This window comes from Odontomachus brunneus, unplaced genomic scaffold, assembly GCF_010583005.1.
Source record: "Odontomachus brunneus isolate Ranch 3 - 2012 unplaced genomic scaffold, Obru_v1 Obru_scaffold_009, whole genome shotgun sequence".
Taxonomy (NCBI): Eukaryota; Metazoa; Arthropoda; class Insecta; order Hymenoptera; family Formicidae; genus Odontomachus; species Odontomachus brunneus.
In genome coordinates, this window is record NW_022639459.1 from 577,648 (window position 1) to 600,629 (window position 22,982).

General features: G+C 28.3%; 6 protein-coding genes across 18 annotated transcripts; all 6 read left to right on the forward strand.

The window, feature by feature from the left end:
- Positions 1-4,455: 4,455 nt before the first annotated feature.
- LOC116840334 lies at positions 4,456-6,814 on the forward strand. 5 transcript variants are annotated; one of them, XM_032806927.1, is made up of 3 exons: positions 4,456-4,588; positions 4,668-4,778; positions 5,304-6,814. In XM_032806927.1, the coding sequence occupies exons 1-3, from the start codon at positions 4,549-4,551 to the stop codon at positions 6,191-6,193; spliced, it is 1,041 nt and encodes a 346-aa protein (XP_032662818.1). In that variant the 5' UTR covers positions 4,456-4,548; the 3' UTR covers positions 6,194-6,814. The 5 variants fall into 5 exon arrangements, with proteins under 5 accessions (XP_032662818.1, XP_032662819.1, XP_032662816.1 ...); XM_032806928.1 differs by having other exon boundaries at positions 5,307-6,814; XM_032806925.1 differs by having other exon boundaries at positions 4,668-5,147; positions 5,304-6,813.
- Positions 6,815-7,587: 773 nt separating this feature from the next.
- On the forward strand, positions 7,588-9,957 carry LOC116840333. The gene is made up of 2 exons (XM_032806923.1): positions 7,588-7,748; positions 7,827-9,957. Exons 1-2 carry the CDS (start codon positions 7,709-7,711, stop codon positions 9,359-9,361), a joined length of 1,575 nt encoding a protein of 524 aa, XP_032662814.1. The 5' UTR covers positions 7,588-7,708; the 3' UTR covers positions 9,362-9,957.
- A 769-nt stretch (positions 9,958-10,726) lies between these two features.
- On the forward strand, positions 10,727-13,168 carry LOC116840352. 2 transcript variants are annotated; one of them, XM_032806961.1, is made up of 3 exons: positions 10,727-10,920; positions 11,000-12,288; positions 12,425-13,168. In XM_032806961.1, exons 1-3 carry the CDS (start codon positions 10,881-10,883, stop codon positions 12,488-12,490), a joined length of 1,395 nt encoding a protein of 464 aa, XP_032662852.1. In that variant the 5' UTR covers positions 10,727-10,880; the 3' UTR covers positions 12,491-13,168. The 2 variants fall into 2 exon arrangements, with proteins under 2 accessions (XP_032662852.1, XP_032662851.1); XM_032806960.1 differs by having other exon boundaries at positions 11,000-13,168.
- Positions 13,169-13,766: 598 nt separating this feature from the next.
- LOC116840329 lies at positions 13,767-16,328 on the forward strand. Of its 6 annotated transcripts, XM_032806916.1 has the most exons (4): positions 13,767-13,928; positions 14,008-15,031; positions 15,191-15,299; positions 15,409-16,328. In XM_032806916.1, exons 1-4 carry the CDS (start codon positions 13,889-13,891, stop codon positions 15,496-15,498), a joined length of 1,263 nt encoding a protein of 420 aa, XP_032662807.1. In that variant the 5' UTR covers positions 13,767-13,888; the 3' UTR covers positions 15,499-16,328. The 6 variants fall into 6 exon arrangements, with proteins under 6 accessions (XP_032662807.1, XP_032662803.1, XP_032662802.1 ...); XM_032806912.1 differs by having other exon boundaries at positions 14,008-15,299; XM_032806911.1 differs by having other exon boundaries at positions 15,191-16,328.
- A 451-nt stretch (positions 16,329-16,779) lies between these two features.
- LOC116840353 lies at positions 16,780-19,045 on the forward strand. 2 transcript variants are annotated; one of them, XM_032806963.1, is made up of 2 exons: positions 16,780-16,937; positions 17,026-19,045. In XM_032806963.1, exons 1-2 carry the CDS (start codon positions 16,898-16,900, stop codon positions 18,600-18,602), a joined length of 1,617 nt encoding a protein of 538 aa, XP_032662854.1. In that variant the 5' UTR covers positions 16,780-16,897; the 3' UTR covers positions 18,603-19,045. The 2 variants fall into 2 exon arrangements, with proteins under 2 accessions (XP_032662854.1, XP_032662855.1); XM_032806964.1 differs by having other exon boundaries at positions 17,031-19,045.
- A 1,093-nt stretch (positions 19,046-20,138) lies between these two features.
- LOC116840312 lies at positions 20,139-22,914 on the forward strand. Of its 2 annotated transcripts, XM_032806874.1 has the most exons (3): positions 20,139-20,552; positions 20,634-22,238; positions 22,698-22,910. In XM_032806874.1, exons 1-2 carry the CDS (start codon positions 20,513-20,515, stop codon positions 22,205-22,207), a joined length of 1,614 nt encoding a protein of 537 aa, XP_032662765.1. In that variant the 5' UTR covers positions 20,139-20,512; the 3' UTR covers positions 22,208-22,238; positions 22,698-22,910. The 2 variants fall into 2 exon arrangements, with proteins under 2 accessions (XP_032662765.1, XP_032662762.1); XM_032806871.1 differs by having other exon boundaries at positions 20,140-20,552; positions 20,634-22,914.
- Positions 22,915-22,982: the final 68 nt, after the last annotated feature.

Sequence of the window (22,982 nt, forward strand, 5' to 3'; positions counted from 1 at the left end):
GTAAATGATGGTGCAGAGTCCCCATACACAGAATCCAACTCATCTTTGATTTGCGTAGGCGTATTGCCTTTCAAAAACAAATATTTAATGACAGCTCGATACTCGATTTTGTCCATTTTCACAAAAACACTCACATCAACTTACTCAAACGACTGTTACATAACAACTGCGAGTCCAAAATGGCTGAAACTTCGGTGAGTAACTGTCAACAGATGAACAACGAAATTCACTAGCTTTTATTTACAAGTGCTGCTATCTTCACGTTGAGGTCGGAAACTTTTCAGACCACCCTCGTATATGTTTCCAATCAACAAGTTTATTAAAATAATCTTCCGTAAATACTTTCTATACACATGGACTGCAGTACGCTGTATTTTAAACTTATTTAAAAATTACTATATCAAATAATTTATTTTAAAAATAATTCATTTAAATCTGGAAGTTAAACCACGTTTATAACAAGTTTGATAAAAATTGTACTTTTTAAGTTCTTGAAAAATATGCTCCCGTATTTCGAAACAATATTCATAAAAAAGATTAAAAATATAATTGTAAATAAAATAAAATAATAAGTAAATTAACATTATGTTAATACGTTTCTTTCATTTCCATCTCTCTTTTCTTCTATGTAAATTTCGTCTCTTTATTTATTTTTCTTTTCTTTCTTATCTTACTCTATGCCACAGATATAGTTCACTGTATACACTTATAGAAATATCATACGAATCATTGATAATTACTTATTTTCAGTATTAAAAATACTGGATAATAAGTAATTATTAATGATTCTTCTATAGTATGATATTTCTATAAGGATAGTTTTTGATCTGTAATTAAAATTCGATTCATACTGGTTTTACTTATAAATATGTTGATGTACAATGTCGTATTCTTTTGACTTTGTTGTTTTAACTACTTGAACCTGCGGTTCTTCATTAGCGTTTTCAGTTTACTTATTCTTTTTACATTCAGACCAAATACGATTCAACTGTAGACAATTTTCTATTTCCAAATAACCAAACAAAAATTTAATGTATATTCTGCGTAGCTTTTCATGCAGATATAGATTATACATGCAAATATGTACAGTTATATATAGAGATATCTAAAGTTATATACAATAAGAGGGACCTGTCTTATGTTGCTGTGTAAACATTGAATCTAATTGAATATCAGAGTAAAAGTATTCTTAAAATGTCCACACTTACCACTATCTCCCATCGAATAATGTTCCCACATGTAACAATAATTTCATAACTTGACACAAATAGAAACATAAACATTGTTCTTATTGGCATCAATCATCAACATATTCCTTGAGAAAGATGTCCACTGAAACCGCAGACAAACCAAAATGCGAGTCAGATAATAAGAAAATAATATGTCGGAAAGTCGCGTGATATATACGGAATAATCTTTTTAATATTGATTGGTTTACTGTTAGTTACGGAAGCGCAGTCGGTAGAGAGCTCCATGAGTTTGGAATACACGATAAAACCCAGCGACGAATTTCTTCACGTTTTCGAATTATCATGCACATTTAGTAGGAATAAAAGTACTCTTAATAAAAAGAAAATCAAGACAATAGAAACAAATATGGACAAATTATATAACGAGGTCACCAAACCGGGAAACGCAACGTTAAATGATATCATAACTCTTGCATACAGTTACCAAAATTTATGTCATGGTTACATTAAGTTAAATCAGAAAAAGGAATTATGTATAGGAAAAAATTATATTTTGCGTTGTTTGAATTTGGTGAGAGGTAAAGAGCTGAATCCTAAATCTATTATGATAGCTCTAAAAGGCCATTACCAGTTAGGTTTTATTTTTTTTAAACAAAAGAAGATAGGAGCAGCTGTACAAACATGTAACAAAGCTGTAGGATTATATTTGACATATACACACGATAAGGAAAAGTACGGTAATCCTAATAATTTTGAAAATATTATCACTAAGCTTTCGGAAGATGGTTTTAACTTTCTAAATTTAATATATAGAGATATTTTAAAATTAATAATAGAGTCCAATGCGAATATAGATGATTACAACATGATAGCATACAATCATTTGCTTTTAGCAGCTGAGTTAAATATATTACAAGTAACAGGAAAATATCTTTCGTGGATTAAATCAGCATTGAATATAAGCAATTATTTAGTACTGCACGACCGTTTCGCCGAAGCCAGTAGCCATATTATTACTGCAATTTATGTGAAAAAGAAATATTTTCATGGAATACTTGGTAATATGAAGGAGTAGATATTTTCCTCAGAAGAACAGAAACTGAGTGAATTGTACTTAGAATTAGAGATGGCTTTTAGTATTTCATGTATAAAAGACGGCATTAAGCTTTTGCGTAGATCAGTGGAACGATTGCTACGATTAGAAAAAGGCGAAGAATTTGAGATTGATAACTTAAATTCAGGACATCCAACAAAACTGGAGATAGATATATCATAGAGGTTATTACTATTCAATGATATAGATACAGAAATTCCACTTACGAGTATAACTCCATCACTACCGGTTAAATACATTTTACATTATAATGACGCATACAAAACATTTACCAGTATCTTATGGAATGTTTCCATTGTGAGATATTTGTTTGATAAAAGCAGGGACCTAAAAACATATGGACAACTTATATTAAACACTTGCGAAGCGTACAAATATATGGCACGCTATGAGAAGGACGTAATTATTCGGAGCTTGCTACGAAATGTGATTGTAAATCTTTTATCGGAAGGTGTAAGAAGTAAACTTATAATAATGCGTTCTTTTGACACGCATTATCGTATACAATTATACCTAGCGATTACTATTTCAAATATAATAAATGTTAAACTTGAAACGACCGCAATTCACCCAATACACATGTCGGAAAAATATAAAACATTTGTGTTTGAAATTGAATTTCTAGTAAGGATTGCCTTGATACATTTAAAAATGTTATCTTTGAAATAATGTTAGTAAATATTTTAAATTATGTTAATGAATATTGATAATAGGCCAAGTTCTTTATTAGTTTCACATTGATAGAAACATACGCAATGATGTTTATCGCCGTAATATTGAAAATAAAGTAAAAATGAGATTATTAATGTTTATAATATTTAGTTGAAAGGGCTTTTAATTGGAAATACAATATTACAACATATTTATTTGTGTGTATATAGAAACACTTACTGATTAATATTATGTGATAATTTGATAAGTTTTACGAAAAGATTGATATAATGTTATAAGATAACTCAAAATATTTAGAGATTATCCTAGATATTTTCAAAATATCCTTGGAGATTCTGCATTTTAAGTATCTTCAGGATAATTCATTGATATCTTCTGTTATTTAAATTTTTCTTAATATATAAACAAAGATAAGAAATGTTTAAATAGAGTTACTGCAAGTCAGTAAGTCAATTCCGTTCTTATAAAAATTTCATAAGAATAATATATAACGTAAAATATAAGGACTTAAAATGCATGTATGTTTCCAATCAACAAGATCATTAAAATAAGTTTTCCTAAATACTGTCTATACATATGAATTACAGTATGCTATATTTTAAACGTTACTTGTTTAAAAGTTACTATATCAAATAATTTATTTTAAGAATAATTTATTTGAATATGAAAGTTAAACCAAGTTTATAATAATTTGGTTAAAAATTATGCTTTTTAAGTCCTTAAAAAATGTGTTCCCATATTTAAAACAAATTTATAATGAAAAATTGAAAATATTATTATAAGTAAAATAAAATAATAAATAAATAATATTATGTTATTATGTTTTCTTAATTTCTATCACTCTTTTTTTCTATGTAATTCTTGTTTTCTTGTTTATTTTTCTTCTTTTTCCTCTTTTACTCTCCTTCACAGATACACTGTACAGTTTTTGATCTGTAATTAAAATTCGATTCATGCTGGTTTCAATTGTAAATACGTTGATGTACTATGTCACATTCATTTGACTTCCTCGTTCTAGCTAACTGAACATGCGTTCTTCATTAGCGTTTTCACTATATTTTCGTTTTAACATTCAGACAAAGTTCGATTCAGTTATACAGGTAGGCAACTTTCTATTTGCAAATAACCAAATAAATATTTAGTGTATCTTTTGCGCAGCTTTTCATGTAAACATAGATTTTATGTGTAAATATCTAGATTCATATATATATATATATATATATATATATATATATATATATATATAGAGAGAGAGAGAGAGAGAGAGAGAGAGAGAGAGAGAGAGAGACCTAAAGATCTAGTAAATATTAAAAAATCTAATAAATTATGGATGTAAATATGTAGAGTCACATATAAAAATATCTAGAATTATATGCAATAAACAGCCTGTCTTATGTTGCTGTAATCGTTGAATATAATTGAGTATCAGGCTAAATGTATTCTTAAAATTTCCACACCTATCTCACATCGAATAATGTCCCCACGTATAACAATAACTTCATAACTTGACACAAATAGAAACGCAAACATTCTTCTTATAGGCATCGATCATCAACATATTCCTTAAGGAAGATGTCTATCAAAACCGTAGACAAACCAAAATGCGAGTCAGGTAATAAGAAAATAATATATCGGAAAGTCGCGTGATACATGTGGAATAATCTTTTTAATATTGATTGGTTTAATATTAGTTACGGAAGCGCAGTCGGTAGAGAGCTCCCTGAGTTTGGAATGCACGATAAAACCTAGCGACGAATTTTTTCACGTTTTCGAATTATCTTACGTATTTAATATGGACAAAGGTACTCTTACTAAAAAGCAAATCAGGATAATAGAAACAAATATGGACAAATTATATAACAAGGTCACCAAACCGGGAAACGCAACATTAATTGATATTATAACTCTTGCATACTGTTACCAAAATTTATGTCATTATTACCTTAAGTCAAATCAGAAAGAACTAAGTTTAGGAAAAAATTGTATTTTGCGTTGTTTGAATTTGGTGAAAGATAAAGAACTGGATCCCAAATCTATTTTGATAGCTCTAAAAGGCCATTATCAGTTAGGTTTTATTTATTTTAAACAAAAGAAGAGAGGAACAGCTGTACAAATATGTAATAAAGCTATAGGATTATATTTAACATATACACACGATAAGGAAAAGTACGGTAATCCTATTAATTTTGGAAATATTATTACTAAGTTATCACTAGATGGTTATTACTTGCTAAATTTAATATGTAGAGATATTTTAAAATTAATAATAGAGTCCAATGCGAATATAGATGATCACAACATGATAGCATACAATCATTTGCTTTTAGCAGCTGAGTTAAATATATTACAAGTATCAGGAGAATATCTTCTGTGGATTTCATCAGTATTGAAAGTAAGCAATTATTTAGTACTGCACGACCGTTTTGCAGAAGCCAGAAGCCATATTATTACTGCAATTTATGTGAAAAAGAAATATTTTCATGAAATACTTGGTAATACGAAGGAACAGATATTTTCCTCAGAAGAACGGAAGCTGAGTGAATTGTACTTAGAATTGGATATGGTTTTTAGTATTTCACGGATAAAATACGGCATTAAGCTTTTGCGTAGGTCAGTGGAACGATTGCTACGATTAGAAAAAAGCGAAGAATTTGAGATTGATAACTTAAATTCAGGACATCCAACAAAATTGGAGGTAGATATATCACAGAGGTTATTACTATTCAATGATATAGATACAGAAATTCCATTCACGCATATAAATCCATTCCTACCGGTTAAACACATTTTACATTATAACGACGCATACAAAATATTTACCGATATCCTACGGAATGTTTCCATTGTGAGATATGTTCTTGATAAAAGCAGAGACCTAGAAACATATGGACAACTTATATTAGACACTTGCGAAGCGTACAAATATATGTCACTCTATGAGAAAGACATAACTAATCGAAACTTACTACGAAATGTGATTGTAGATCTTTTATCGGAAGGTGTAAAAAACCAACTTTTAAAAACGCGTGCTCCTGGCACGTATTCTAGCATACAATTACACCTAGCGATTACTCTTTCAAATGTAATAAATGTTAAACTTGAAAATGCGGCCACAATTAACCCAATGTACATGCCGAAAAGATATGATGATATTGAGCTTGAAATTGAATACCTCGTAAGAATTGCTTTAATACATTTAAAAATGAGGTCCTTTTAATAGATAATTATGTTAGTAGATTTTGATAATAGGCCAAGTTCTGTATTAGGTCCACATTGATAGAAACATACACGTTAATGTTTATCGCCGTAATGTTGAATATAAAGAAAAAAATGAGATTATCAACGATTACAATATTTAGTTGAATAAAAGGGTTTTTTAATGAGAAATACAATATTGCAACATATTTGTTTGTATGTGTACTGAACTGATTAATATCATGTGATAAGTTAATAACTTTTACGAAAAAGGTTGATATAATGTTATAAAATATTTAGAGATTATACTGCATGTTTTCAAAATGTCCTTTCGGATTCTGTATTTTAAGTTTTTTTCTGGATAATTCAGAGACATCTTCTGTTATTTAAATTTTTTTATTATAAACAAAGATAAGAAATGTTTAAATAGAGTTACTGCGAGTCAGTAAGTCACTTCCGTTCTTATAAAAATTCAAAAAAATAATATACAACGTAAAATATAAGGACTTAAAATGTATATGTATATATATATATGTATTTCCTATCAAGTCTATTAAAATAAGCTTCCGTAAATACTGTCTATACATATGGACTGCAGTATGCTGTATTTTAAACTTGTTTAAAAGACACTATATTAAATAATTTATATTAAGGATTATTTATTTGAATGTGAAAGTTAAACCAAGTTTATTGCAAGTTTATTACAAATTATGCTTTTTAAATTCTTAAAAAATATGTTTACATATTTCAAAATAATGATTATAATAAAAGATTGAACAATTTTGGATTATAATTGGAAATAAAATAATATAATAAGCAGATTAACATTATGTTAGTATGATTTCTTCATTTCTATCTTTCTTTTTTCTAAGTAATTTCTGTCTCCTTGTTTATTTTTGTTCTTTTTCCTATCTTACTGTACTCCATAGATACACTGTATAATTTTTGATCTATAATTAAAATTCGATTCATACCGGTTTTTATTGTAAATACGTTCTTACGTAAATACAATGTCATTTGACTTCGTCGTTCTAACTAACTGAACATACGGTTCGTCATTAACGTTTTCACTTTATTTATTCTTTATATTCAAACCAAATTCGATTTCATTGTAGGCAACTTTCTATCTCCAAATTATCAAACGAATATTTAGTGTATCTTCTGCGCAGCTTTTAATGTAAATATAAAGTATATGCATAAATATCAAGATTTATATATATAAAGATACTTAAAGATTTAGTAAATATCTAGAAATCTAGTAAATTCTATACTTAAATATCTAGAGTCATATATAAAAATATCTAGAGTTTATATAATACCTAGTTTATATCAAATAAACAGACCTGTCTTACATTGCGGTGTAAACGTTGAATATAATTGAGTATCGGACTAAATGTATTCTCAAAATTTCCACTCGTACCACTATCTCACATAGAATGATGTTGTCACGTGTAACAATAATTTTATAACTTGACACAAATAGAAACACAAATACTCTTCTTATTGGCATCGATCATCAACATAATCCTTGAGGAAAATGTCATCCGAAACTGCAGACAAACAAAAATGCGAGTCAGGTAATAAGAAAATAATATGTCGGAAAGACGTGTGATACATGTGGAATAATCTTTTAATATTAATTGGTTTAATGTTAGTTACGGAAGTGCAGTCAGTGCCATCGAGCTCCCTGAGTTTGGAATGCACGATAAAACCCAGCGACGAATTTCTTCATGTTTACAAATTATCATACACATTTAGTACGAATAAAAGTACTCTTAGTAACAAGGAAATCAAGACAATAGAAACAAAGATGGACAAATTATATAATAAGGTCACCAACTCGAAAAACGCAACATTAAATGATATTATAATTCTTGCATATTGTTACCAAAATTTATGTCATGGTCACATTAAATCAAATCGAAAAGGGGAACTACGTATAGGAAAAACTTATATTTTGCGTTGTTTAAATTTGGTGAAAGGTAAAGAGCTGGATCCCAAATCTATTTTGATAGCTCTAAAAGGCCATTTCCAGTTAGGTTATATTTATTTTACGCAAAAGAAGTCAGAAAAAGCTCTACAAACATGTAATAAAGCTATAGAATTATATTTGACATATACAGACGATAAAGAAAAGTACGGTAATCCTATTAATTTTGAAAATATTATCATGAAGCCATCGGTAGATAATTATTACTTGCTAAATATAATATACAAAGAGATTTTAGAATTAATAGTGGTCCCAGATATAAATTTAAGTTATAACAACATGGTGACATACAGTCATTTGCTTTTAACAGCTGAGTTAAATATGTTACAAGAATCAAGAGAATATCTTCTGTGGATTAAATCAGCATTAAAAATAAGCAATTATTTAATACTGCACGACCGTTTCGTAGAAGCCAGAAGCCATATTATTACTGCAATTTATGTGAAAAAGAAATATTTTCATGAAATACTTGGTAATACGAAGGAGCAGATATTTTCCTCAGAAGAACGGAAGCTGAGTGAATTGTACTTAGAATTGGATATGCTTTTTAGTATTTCACGGATAAAATACGGCATTAAGCTTTTGCATAAGTCAGTGGAACGATTGCTGCGATTAGAAAAAGGCGAAGAATTTGAGATTGATAACTTAAATTTAGGACATCCAACAGAATTGGAGGGAGATATATCACAGAAGTTATTACTATTCAATGATATAGATACAGAAATTGCATTCACGCATACAAATCCATTCCTACCGGTTAAATATATTTTACATTATAACGACGCATACAAAATATTTACCAATATCCTAAGGAATGTTTCCATTGCGAGATGTTTTCTTGATAAAAGCAGAGACCTAGAAACATATGGACAACTTATATTAGACACTTGCGAAGCGTACAAATATATGTCACTCTATGAGAAGGACATAATTAATCGAAACTTACTACGAAATGGGATTGTAGACCTTTTATCGGAAGATGTAAAAAACCAACTTTTAAAAACGCGTGTTCCTGCCGTGTATTGTAGTACAATACAATTACAACTAGCGATTACTCTTTCAAATGTAATAAATGTTAAACTTGAAAATACGGCCACAATTAACCGAATGTACATGCCGAAAAAATATGGTGATATTGAGCTTGAAATTAGATGGCTCGTAAGGATTGCTTTAATACATTTAAAAATGATGTGCTTTTAATAGATAATTATGTTAGTGGATTTTGATAATAGGCCAAGTTCTGTATTAGGTCCACATTGATAGAAACACACACGTTAATGTTTATCGCCGTAATTTTGAATATAAAGAAAAAATGATATTATCAACGTTTACAATATTTAGTTGAATGAAAGGACTTTTAATTGGAAATACAATATTACAACATATTTATTTGTGTGTATATAGAACTAATTAATATTATGTGATAAGTTGATAAGTTTTACGGAAAGATTGATATAATGTTATAAGATAACTCAAAATATTTAGAGATTATCCTAGATATTTTCAAAATATCCTTGGAGATTCTGCATTTTAAGTATCTTCAGGATAATTCATTAATATCTTCTGTTATTTAAATTTTTCTTAATATATAAACAAAGATAAGAAATGTTTAAATAGAGTTACTGCGAGTCAGTAAGTCAATTCCGTTCTTATAAAAATTTCATAAGAATAATATGTAACGTAAAATATAAGGACTTAAAATGCATCCAAATGTTTCCAATCAACAAGATCATTAAAATAAGTTTTCCTAAATACTGTCTATACATATGAATTACAGTATGCTATATTTTAAACTTGTTTAAAAGTTACTATATCAAATAATTTATTTTAAGAATAATTTATTTGAATATGAAAGTTAAACCAAGTTTATAATAATTTTGTTAAAAATTATGCTTTTTAAATTCTTAAAAAATATGTTCACATATTTCAAAATAATGATTATAATAAAAGATTGAACAATTCTGGATTATAATTGGAAATAAAATAATATAATAAGCAGATTAATATTATGTTAGTATGATTTCTTCATTTTTTTCTTTTTTTCCAAGTAATTTCTGTCTCCTTGTTTTTGTTCTTTTTCCTATCTTACTCTACTCCATAGATATGCTGTATAATCTTTGATCTGTAATTAAAATTCGATTCATACTGGTTTTTATTGTAAATACGTTGATACATAAATACAATGTCGCATTCATTTGACTTCGTCGTTCTAACTAACTAAACATGCGATTCGTCATTAACGTTTTCACTTTACTTATTCTTTATACATTCAGACCAAATTCGATTTAATTGCAGGCAACTTTCTATCTCCAAATTATCAAACGAATATTTAGTGTATCTTCTGCGCAGCTTTTAATGTAAATATAAAGTATATGCATAAATATCAAGATTTATATATATATAAAGATACTTAAAGATTTAGTAAATATCTAGAAATCTAGTAAATTCTATACTTAAATATCTAGAGTCATATATAAAAATATCTAGAGTTTATATAATATCTAGTTTATATAAAATAAACAGAGCTGTCTTACATTGCTGTGTAAACGTTGAATGTAATTGAGTATTGGACTAAATATATTCTCAAAATTTCCACATGTACCACTATCTCACATAGAATGATGTTGTCACGTGTAATAATAATTTTATAACTTGACACAAATAGAAACACAAATACTCTTCTTATTGGCATCGATCATCAACATATTTCTTGAGGAAAATGTCCACCAAAACTGCAGACAAACAAAAATGCGAGTCAGGTAATAAGAAAATAATATGTCGGAAAGACGTGTGATACATGTGGAGTAATCTGTTTAATATTAATTGGTTTAATGTTAGTTACGGAAGTGCAGTCGGTGCCATCGAGCTCCCTGAGTTTGGAATGCACGATAAAACCCAGCGACGAATTTCTTCAAGTTTACAAATTATCATGCACATTTAGTACAAATAAAAGTACTCTTAGTAACAAGGAAATCAAGACAATAGAAACAAAGATGGACAAATTATATAATAAGGTTACCAACTCGAAAAACGCAACATTTAATGATATTATAACTCTTGCATATTGTTACCAAAATTTATGTCATGGTTACATTAAATCAAATCAAAAAGGGGAGCTACGTATAGGAAAAACTTATATTTTGCGTTGTTTGAATTTGGTGAAAGGTAAAGAGCTGGATCCCAAATCTATTTTGATAGCTCTAAAAGGCCATTTCCAGTTAGGCCTTATTTATTTTAAGCAGAAGGAAGCAGGAAAAGCTCTACAAATATGTAATAAATCTATAGGATTATATTTGACATATACAGACGATAAGGAAAAATACGGTAATCCTATTAATTTTGGAAATATTATCATGAAGTCATCGGTAGATAATTATTACTTGCTAAATATAATATACAAAGAGATTTTAAAATTAATAGTGGTCTCAGATATAAATATAACTGATCACAACTGGATAGCATACAATCATTTGCTTTTAGCAGCTAAATTGAATACATTACATGAAACAAGAAAACATCTTCTGTGGAGTAAATCAGCATTGAAAATAAGCATTTATTTAGTACGGAACGACCGTTTCGCAGAAGCAAAAAGTCATATTATTACTGCAAATTATGTGAAAAATAAATTTCTTTATAAAATGGATCATATTATGAAGGAACAGGAAATTTCCTCAAAAGAACTGAAGCTCAGTAAATTGGACATAGAATATGATGTGTTATTTATTAAGTCGTGGCTAAAATATGTGATTAAACTTTTGCGTAGGTCGGTAGAACGATTGCTACGATTAGAAAAAGGCGAAAAATTTGAAATTGATAACTTAAATTCAGGGCATTCAAAAAAATTAGAGGTTGATATATCACAGAGATTATTATTCTTCAATGATATAGATACAGAAATTCCATTCACGAGTATAACTACATCCCTACCGGTTAAATACATTTTACGTTATAACGATGCATACAAAATATTTACCAATATCCTATGGAATGTTTCCATTATGAGACATTTACTTCATAAAAGCGGAGATATTGAAGCATACGGACATCTTATATTAGACGTTTGCGAAGCGTACAAATATATGGTACTCTATGAGAAGGACATAACTAATCGGAGCTTACTACAAAAGGTAATTGTAGATCTTTTATCGGAAGATATTATAAACAAACTTTTGAGAACGCGTGCTCCTGGCACATACTATAGTATACAGTTACACCTTGCGATTTCTTATTCAAATTTAATAGAAGTAAATCTTGAAAATTTAGACAAAATTCATCCACTATACATGCCACAAAGAGATAATGCAATTATGTTTGAAATTGGATGGTTAGTTAAGAATGCCTTGAGGCATTTGAAAATGGCCTTTTTTCAAAAGATAATTATATCAGAGGATTCTCATAATAAGCCAAATTGATTATTAGTTTCACATTGATAGAAACATATGCAATGATGTTCATCGCCGTAATATTGAAAGTAAAGAAAAAATGAGATTATCAATGTTTATATATAATATTTAGTTTAATAAAAGTGTTTTTTAATGGGAAATACAATATTACATGTTTATTTGTGCGTTTATATTGAACTGATTAATATTATGTGATAAGTTAGAAAATTTTACAAGAAAGAATGATATGATTTTATAAGGTAACTAAAAATATCTAGAGATCGTCCTGGATGTTTTCAAATTGTCCTTGGAAATTTTGCATTTTAAATATCTTCTGGATAATTCAGAGATATTTTTTGTTATTTAAATATTTACTTGATTATAAACAAAGACAAAAAATATTTAAATACTGCGCGTCAGTAATTCAATTCTGTTGTTATAAAAATTTCACTAGAATAATATGTAATATAAAATACATATAAGGACTCAAAATGTATATGTTTCTAATCAACCAGTTTATTAAACTAAACCTCGGTAAATACAATCTATATACAGGGACTGCTGTATACTGTATCTTAAACTTGTTTAAAAATTACTATAACAAATAATTTATTTTATAAATAAATAATTTAAACCTGAAAGTTGAACCAAGTTCATATCAACTTTGTTAAAAATCATGTCTTTTAAGTTCTAAAAAATGTGTTCCCATATATGGACATAATATTCATAACAAAGATTAAAATATATATATAAATAAAATTAGATAATAAATAGGTTATAACATTATGTTAGTATGTTTTCTCCACTTTCTTACATCTCTCTTTTATCTATGCAATTTTCTTCTCTTCGTTTATTCTTCTTTTTCTTCCTTCTCTACTTCATAAATACGTTGTACAGTTTTTGATCTGTAACTAAAATTCAATTCATATTGACTTTATTTGTTGATACGTTAATGTACAATGTCGCATTCTAGTCATTTGACTTGGTCGTTTTAATTGAGCAGGCGGTTCTTCATTAGTGTTTCAAGTTTGAATATTTCTTTTACGTTCAGACCAAATCCGATTCCACTGTAGACAACTTTCTATTTTCAAATAACGAAATAAATATTTAGTGTATCTTCCGCGCGGCTTTTCATGTGAACGTAGATTATAACAAGAAAGAGACTTGTCCTATGTTGCTGTGTAAACGTTGAATGTAATTGAGTATCAGACTAAATTCTCACAATTGCCACACTTACAACTGTGTCACATCGAATAATGTCGCCACGTGTAACAATAATTTCATAACTTGACACAGACACAAGTACTCTTCTTATTAGCAATTATCAAGATATTCTTTGAGGAAAATGTTCACCAAAATCGCAGACAAACCAAAATGCGAGTCAGGTAATAAGAAAATAATATGTCGGAAAGTCGCGTGATATATACGGAATAATCTTTTTAATATTAATTGGTTTAATGTTAGTTACGGCAGCACAGTCGGGAAAGAGCTCCCTGAGTTTGGAATACACGATAAAACCCAGCGACAAATTTCTTCATGTTTTCGAATTATCAAACACATTTAGTACAAACACAAGCACTCTTCGTGACAAGGAAATCAAGACAATAGTAACAAAGATGGATAAATTATATAATGAAGTCACCAAGTCGAAAAACGCAACATTAAATGATATCATAACTCTTGCATACAGTTACCAAAATTTATGTCATGGTTACATTAAGTCAAATCAGAAAGAAGGACTACGTATAGGAAAAACTTATATTTTGCGTTGTTTAAATTTGGTGAAAGGTAAAGAGCTGGATCCCAAATCTATTTTGATAGCTCTAAAAGGCCATTTCCAGTTAGGTTATATTTATTTTACGCAAAAGAAGTCAGAAAAAGCTCTACAAACATGTAATAAAGCTATAGAATTATATTTGACATATACAGACGATAAAGAAAAGTACGGTAATCCTATTAATTTTGAAAATATTATCACTAAGCTATCGGTAGATGGCTATTACTTGATAAATGGAATATATAGAGAAATTTTAAAATTAATACTGGAGTCATATTTAAATATAGATGATCACTACTTTATAGTATACTCTCATTTGCTTTTAGCAGTTGATTTAAATACGTTACAAGAAACAGGAAAACATCATATGTGGATTCAATCAGCAATGAAAATATGTGTTTATTTAGTAAAACACGACCGTTTCGTAGAAGCCAGGAACCATATTATTACTGCAGTTTATGTGAAAAACATATTTCTTCATGAAATGCCTTGTAATATGAAAGAGCAGGCAATTTTCTCAAAAAAACTGAACTGGAATAAATTGGACTTAAAATTGAAAATATTACTTATTATACCGCCGATAAGATACGAGATTAAGGTTTTGCGTAGATCGGTGGAACGATTGCTGCGATTAGAAAAAGGCGAAGAATTTGAGATTGATAACTTAAATTCAGGACATCCAACAAAATTGGAGGGAGATATATCACAGAGGTTATTACTATTCAATGATATAGATATAGAAATTGCATTCACGCATATAAATCCATCCCTACCGGTTAAATACATTTCACATTATAACGATGCATATAAAATATTTACCAATATCCTGTGGAATGTTTCCATTGCGAGGATTTTTTTTTATACATGCAGGAATGTAAGGGAATACGGAAAACTCATATTAGACACTTACGAAGCATACAAATATATGGCATTCTATGTGAAAGACGTAACTAATCGGAGCTTACTACAAAATATGATGGTAAATCTTTTATCGGACGGTGTAGAAAACAAAGATATATTAAAGCATGAACCTGTTCTGTACTCTAATATTAAATTACACCTAGCGATTTCTTATTCATATTTAATAGATGTACAACTTGAAAATTTGGACGCAATTCATCCATTATACATGCCACAAAGACATAATGCAATTGAGCTTGAAATTGAATGTCTTGTAAAGGATGCTATGAAGAGTTTAGAAATGAAAATCGCCATGTCAAAAGATGATTACACTCACATGATGAGCCAAATTGATTATTAGTTCCACATGGATAGAAACATATGCAACGAAGTTCATCGCCGTTATATTGAAAATAAAGAAAATATGAGATTATTAATGTTTATAACATTTAGTTTAATGAAAGAGATTTTTAATAGAAAATACAATATTACAACATTTTTATTTGTGCGTATATTGAACTAATTAATATTATGTGATAAGTTGGTAAATTTTACAAAAAGGTTTGATATGATTATATAAGATAACTCAAAATATCTAGAGATCATCCTGGATGTTTTCAAAATGTCTTTGGGAATTTTACATTCTAAAAATCTTCTGGACAATTCAGAGATATCTTTTGCTATTTAAATATTTACTTGATTATAAACAAAAATAAGAAATATTTAAATAGAATTACTGCATGTCAGTAAGTCAATTCCGTCATTATAAAAATTTTACAAGAATAATATGTAATATAAGAACATAAAATGTATATGTTTCTAATCAACAAGTTTATTAAAATAAGCTCCCGTAAATACTTACTATACACATGGACGGCTGTATGTTGTATTTTAAACTTGTTTAACTTATTATATCAAATAATTTAATTTTAGAATAATTTATTTGAATCTGGGAGTTAAACCAAGTTCATAACAAGTTTGTTACATATTATGCCATTTATATATAAGTTCTTAAAAAATATGTTCCTGTATTTTGAGAAAATCTTCATAAAAAAAATTGAAAATATAAATGTAAATAAAATTAAATAATAAATAGGTTATAACATTATGTTAGTATGTTTTCTCCATTTCCATCTCTCTTTTCTTCTATGCAATTTTCTTCTCCTCGTTTATTCTTCTTTTTCTTCCTGTTCTTCTTCACAGATACGCTGTACAGCTTTTGATCTGTAATTAAAACTCAATTCATGTTGACTTCATTTGTGAATACGTTGATGCACAATATCGCATTCCAGTCATTTAACTTGATCGTTTTACTTGAATCGATGGTTCTTCATTAGTGTTTCAAGTTTGAATATTCCTTTTACGTTCAGACCAAATCCGATTCCACTGTAGGCAACTTTCTATTTTCAAATATCGAAATGAATATTTAGTGTATCTTCCGCGCGCCTTTTCATGTAAACGTAGATTATAACAAGAAAGAGACTTGTCCTATGTTGCTGTGTAAACGCTGAATGTAATTGAGTATCAGACTAAACATATTCTCACAATTGCCACACTTACCACTGTGTCACATCGTATAGTGTCACCACGTGTAACAATAATTTCATAACTTGACACAAATAGAGACACGAACACTATTCTTATTAGCATTGATTATTAACATATTCCTTGAGGAAGATGTCCACCGAAACCGCTGATGAACCAAAATGCGAGTCAGGTAATAAGAAAATAATATATTGGAAAGTCGCGTGATATATACGGAATCATCTTTTTAATATTAATTGGTTTAATGTTGGTTACGGCAGCACAGTCGGTAGAGAGCTCCGTGAGTTCGGAATACACGATAAAACCCAGCGACGAATTTTTTCATGTTTTCAAATTATCATATAAATTTAATATGAACAAAAGTACTCTTAGTGACAAGGAAATCAAGACAATAGAAGCACAGGTGGACAAATTATATAATGAGGTCACTAACTCGGAAAACGCAACATTAAATGATATCGTAACTCTTGCATACAGTTACCAAAATATATGTCATGGTTACATTAAGTCAAATCAGAAAAAGGAATTACTTATAGGAAGAACTTATATTTTGCGTTGTTTGAATTTGGTGAAAAGTAAGGAGCTGGATTCCAAATTTATTATAATAGCTCTGGAAGGCCATTACCAGTTAGGTTTTATTTATTTTAAGCAAAAGAAGTCAGGAAAAGCTCTACAAACATGTAACAAAGCTATAGAATTATATTTAACATATACAGACGATAAGAAAAAGTATGGTAATCCTATTCATTTTAAAAATATTAGCATTCAGCCATCGATAGATGGATATTACATGCTAAATAGAATACATATAGAGATTTTAAAATTAATAACGGAGGCAGATATAGATATGGATGTTCACACACGGATAGTATACCGTCATTTGGATTTAGCAGCTAATTTGAATATATTACAAGAAACAAGAAAACATATTTCGTGGGTTTATTCAGCATTAAAAGTATTCTATTATTTAATAAAGTACGACCGTTTTGCAGAAGCTAGAAACCATATTATTACTGCAATTTATGTGAAAAACATATTTTTAGATATATTATTTCGTAATACAAATAAACAGATACTTTCCTTACAAAAGCTGAATGAATTGTACATAAATCTTGATATTATTTTTAATGCAGCGTGTAAAAAATATTGGGTTAGGCTTTTACGTAGGTCGGTAGAACGATTGCTACGATTAGAAAAAGGCGAAGAAATTGAGTTCGATGACTTAAATTCAGGACATCCAACAAAATTGGAGGGAGATATATCACAAAGGTTATTACTATTCAATGATATAGATACAGAAATTTCATTCGAGTGTGTATATCCATTCTTACCGGTTAAATATATTTTACATTATAACGATGCATACAAAATATTTATCAATTTCCTGAGGAGTTTTTCTATTTTAAAGTTTTCTATTGATAAAAAGAAGGAAGAAATACTAACATACGGACAACTTATATTAGACTCTTTCGAAATGTACAAATATATGGCATTCTATGAGAAGGACATAACTAATCGGAGCTTACTACAAAATATGATTATACCTCTTTTATCGAAAGCTCTAGACAAAAAAGTTTTATTACAGTATGCTCCTGCCTTCTTCTATAAAATACAGTTACACTTAGCGATTTCTTATTCACATTTAATAGATATAAAACTTGAAAATTTGGATGCAATTCATCCACTATACATGCCACAAAGATATAATGCAATTGAGCTTGAAATTGAATGCCTAGTAAAGTATGTCTTTAATTGTTTAGAAGCACTTATCGTTCTACAAAAGATTATGCCAGTGGATTCTCATAATAAGTCAAATTCTTCATTAGTTCCACATTAGAAACATATACAATGATATTCGTCGCCATGATATTGAAAATAAAGAAAAAATGAGATTATTAATGTTTATAATATTTAAAACAGTTTTTTAATAAAAAATATAATATTACAACATGTTTATTTGTGCGTATATTGAACTGATTAATATTATGTGATAAGTTGGTAAATTAAAAAAAAAAAAATTTATATGATTTTATAAGATAACTCAAAATATCTAGAGATCGTCTTGAATGTTTTCAAAATGTCCCTGAAAATTTTGCATTTTAAATATCTTCTAGACAATTCAGAGATATCTTTTGTTATTTAAATATTTGCTTGATTGTAAACAAAAATAAGAAATATTTAAATAGAATTATTGCAAGTTAATAAGTCAATTCCGTCCTTATAAAAGTTTTATATGAGTAATATGTAATATAGAATATAAAGACTTAAAATTTATATGTTTCTAATCAACAAGTTTATTAAAATAAGCTCCCGTAAATACTTTCTATACACATGGACTGCTGTATACTGTATTTTAAACTTATTTAACTTATATCAAATAATTTATTCTTAGAATAATTTATTTGAATCTGGGAGTTAAATCGAGTTAACTTGTTTGTTAAAATTTATGCTTTTTATACATAAGTTCTCATATTTCGAAAAATTGTTTATAGAAAAAAAATTGAAAATATAATTGTAAATAAAATAAAATAGTAAATAGATTAACATTATGTTAGTATGTTTTCTTCATTTCTATCTCTCTTTTTTTCTATGTAATTTTCGTTTCTTTGTTTATTCTTCTTCTCTTTTCTAATAAAAAGTAGGACTTTGATAGATATAAAACTTGAAAATTTTTAGAAAGTTTATCCGTCATATATGTCACAAAGACATGATGCAATTATATTTGAAATTGGAAACCTGTTAGCGAATGCTTCAATGAATTAGAAAATATATGTATGTATGTATGTATGTATGTATGTATGTATGTATGTATGTATGTATGTATATATATATATATATATATATATATATATATATATATATATATATATATATATATATATATATATTTATATATATGTATTTGTAGATAATTACAATAGATTATGAATTTTACAAGTTCTTCACGAGTTCCACATTGATAGAAGTATACACAATTATATATAATTATAATTATTTTTATTACATATATTTTAATATAATATTTTTATGTTTATTAATATTTTTTAGGGCTACTCGTTCTAAACTAATAACAAATCGGTAAGAACGTAAATTTTAATAATTTGTATTTATAAACTTTTATGTTATTTGTAAGAACAAATAAAATTGTAAACACATAGAAAAAAAATATATATAATATTAAAGATATAAGTGTGAATAGAAAAACACGCAATAGTCAGTATTTTCTCCTTTGTTTAGCTCCTTTTTATAATTTTCGTCTGCTTATTTGTTCTATTTTTCTGTCTCTCCTTTTGCTCCGAACAAATGAATTGTACAGATTTTAATCTATAATTATATTTCGATTTCTATTTATTCTGCTTATGATTGCAGGAAACATTAGTACGCAATTTCGCATTCGAGTCATTTTAACTATCTGGGTCAGAAGTTGTATTTTGGTGTTTGATTATTTCTTTTGTATTCGGAGCAAATCCGGCTCAACACTGAATCAGGAAACCTTCTATTTTCAAATAGCCAAGCGTAAATAGTCAGGATATATATCGCGCAATCTAAATTACAACAGTAAATAGACCGATCTTAAGTTGCCGTTTAAATCTGATCAGATATGAGGCTGACTAATAAATAAACACATTCTCGGATATTCCACACTTATCACTAACACACGTGAAGTAACATTATTAACAATTTTGTAACTTGATGCAAATAGTAGATTCTTTTGATTGATATCGATCATCAGCATATTCCTTAAAGATGCTCACCAAAGCCACAAGTAAACCAGAATGCGAGTCAGGTAATAGAAAAATAATATGTTTAGAAGTCACGCTACATGTGCCAATAATCTTTTAATATTGTTTTGTGTGTTTAATATTAGCTATGAAAGCGGAATTGGTCGAGAACCCTGAGAATTTCGAAAATACAGAGATAAACCCCAGCAAGGAATTTTTTTCATTGTGCAAGCTATCATATACATTTTCCAGAGAGGGAAAAACATTTGACAAGAAGCAAGCCAGAACACTAGAAACGAAGATGCATAAATTGTACTATAAGGTATTGAACTCAGGAAATGCAGAAATAGATAATATTGTAACTCTTGCACAAATGTACTATAATGTAAGTGAAGTTTATGTTGAATCAAATGGCAAAGAGAAACAACAAATAGCTACGAACAGTATTCTACGTTCTTTAAATTTGATAAAAGATAAAGAGCTGAATCGCAAGACTATCTTACTGGCTTTAGACGTATATAATCTTTTAGGTTATATTTATCATAAACAGAAGAAAACAGAGAAAGCTATACAAGCGTTTGATAAAGTTGTGGAATTATATTTGATGTATATAAAAGGGAAGGACAAATATGGTACTCCTCTCGATCTTGAAAACATTTTTTTTAAGTCACTTGAAAAACTAAATAGTTATGTGAAACTAGCAAAAACATATTTAGCTGTTTTACGTACCTTAGTAAGAATGCATTCTACTATAGGGACGATGAATAAATTCATTATATGCAGTCATATGCTTTTAGCTGCTGAATTCAATAAATCATTAACAGTTGAAGAATATATTAATTGGATGAAAACAGCAATGTTATTATCTGATCTTTTCTTAATGTCCAGGCGCTTCACAGAAGCTAGAAATCATCTTATTGTTGCAAGTTTTGTGAAGAGACATTTTATCGATGTGAAATATTATAATATCTGCCAGAAGCTTGAATTATCCTTGGAAGAACCTGTCTCGCGTGAACAGCATATAATCGCGTCTACATTGGTTGCGGTACATTGGGTTAAGTATGGAATTGCGCTTTTGGATACGTCCGCGACACAGTTGCAATTGTTGGAAAAAAACCCTACATATGAGAGAAGCTCCTTAGAATCGAAATATCCAACGAAATCTCAGAAGCATGCACCGCAGAAATTACTATTACTTACCGAAATACAAGAAGAGTTTTCAATTACAGATGAGTACGCGCCCTTCAAGGATAAATATCTCTCAGACTATAATGCTGCTAAAGAAGTGTTCTTATACGTTATAAAGATACTTAGCGATATGACTGCGCATTATTGCCTTAGTAAGGACATGAAGCTGTGTGCGACGATTGCTTTATGCACTTCTAATGCATACAAATATATGGCATGCTATGAACAGGACTTAACTAGCCAGGACATACTACAAAGTCGACGAAGAGACATTTTATTGGAAGCTATAAACATAATATTTAGTAATAATAATAATAGTAATGATAATAATAATAATAATCGTAACGAATTGAGACATTTACGGCTTCAACTGGCAATTGCATATTCTTCTCTGATAAACATAAAATTGGAAAATTTGGAAACAATTAATGTACAGAATACGGAACAAAGATATAACATAATTATTGATGAAATTAATGATCTAGTGAAGGCAGGCTTAGTGAATTTACAAATATATATGTGCCATGAATAAGTAGTTACAATAGATAAATTTAAATTTAGTGGTAAGCCAATTTCTTTATATTTTTCGCTGTTACGTAACAATTGAGGAAATAGAAAATAAGATTATCATACATATAAAATTAAATTGTAGAAGAAGAAATGTTTGCAAAAGTAGTTGAATATTTTTTGCTCATCTTATTTGGGTGTATATTGAATATATCAAAATTACATTAGTACTTAAAGTTTAAAGAAATGTTTTTACAAGATATTGTCCTTAAATGTTTTATATTTCTACTTATTTCTACTTATTTAATACTTTTTACAGACATTTGAAAGTCTCACTTCAAAATTTTGTGACTTTTTCTGTGTCAAATAATTTATTCCTGAAATAGTTTACTTCAAATTTGTTACAGAATACTTATGAAATTATTAAAAAGATATGCTTTTGTAGTTCGATCAAAATTTTATAAACATTTAAAAGATATTTTAAATATGTATATACTATCGTGTTTTTCTTTTAGATAAGAATATTGCAGAACTAATGTATATATATATATATATATGTAATCATTGATAGGAATCTGTCATACATTAAAATATACATTAAAGACTATTCAAGATTTCTTCGTATTGCTTCGATTTTCTCAAATCTATTCTTTTTAATTTGCTGTTATAACTATTAATTAGCGTTTTGTTCGCATTATTTGCTTCTTTTGTAAAAAATTTGAAATTGTGAGTATATAAAAAGAAAACATAAAAATATAAATAAATAGTATACGCATAATAGATTACTTTTTGTAATTTTC

What these genes read in the sequence shown, in the direction of transcription:
- LOC116840312 (XM_032806874.1), top strand. Translation starts at nt 20,513, where the DNA reads ATGCTCACCAAAGCCACAAGTAAACCAGAATGCGAGTCAG. An exon ending in TAAACCAGAATGCGAGTCAG is followed by an intron (nt 20,553 to 20,633) that starts GTAATAGAAAAA and finishes GTTTAATATTAG; the next exon opens with CTATGAAAGCGGAATTGGTC.
- LOC116840333 (XM_032806923.1), top strand. Translation starts at nt 7,709, where the DNA reads ATGTCATCCGAAACTGCAGACAAACAAAAATGCGAGTCAG. An exon ending in CAAACAAAAATGCGAGTCAG is followed by an intron (nt 7,749 to 7,826) that starts GTAATAAGAAAA and finishes GTTTAATGTTAG; the next exon opens with TTACGGAAGTGCAGTCAGTG.
- LOC116840352 (XM_032806960.1), top strand. Translation starts at nt 10,881, where the DNA reads ATGTCCACCAAAACTGCAGACAAACAAAAATGCGAGTCAG. An exon ending in CAAACAAAAATGCGAGTCAG is followed by an intron (nt 10,921 to 10,999) that starts GTAATAAGAAAA and finishes GTTTAATGTTAG; the next exon opens with TTACGGAAGTGCAGTCGGTG.
- LOC116840329 (XM_032806910.1), top strand. Translation starts at nt 13,889, where the DNA reads ATGTTCACCAAAATCGCAGACAAACCAAAATGCGAGTCAG. An exon ending in CAAACCAAAATGCGAGTCAG is followed by an intron (nt 13,929 to 14,007) that starts GTAATAAGAAAA and finishes GTTTAATGTTAG; the next exon opens with TTACGGCAGCACAGTCGGGA.
- LOC116840353 (XM_032806963.1), top strand. Translation starts at nt 16,898, where the DNA reads ATGTCCACCGAAACCGCTGATGAACCAAAATGCGAGTCAG. An exon ending in TGAACCAAAATGCGAGTCAG is followed by an intron (nt 16,938 to 17,025) that starts GTAATAAGAAAA and finishes TGGTTACGGCAG; the next exon opens with CACAGTCGGTAGAGAGCTCC.
- LOC116840334 (XM_032806924.1), top strand. Translation starts at nt 4,549, where the DNA reads ATGTCTATCAAAACCGTAGACAAACCAAAATGCGAGTCAG. An exon ending in CAAACCAAAATGCGAGTCAG is followed by an intron (nt 4,589 to 4,667) that starts GTAATAAGAAAA and finishes GTTTAATATTAG; the next exon opens with TTACGGAAGCGCAGTCGGTA.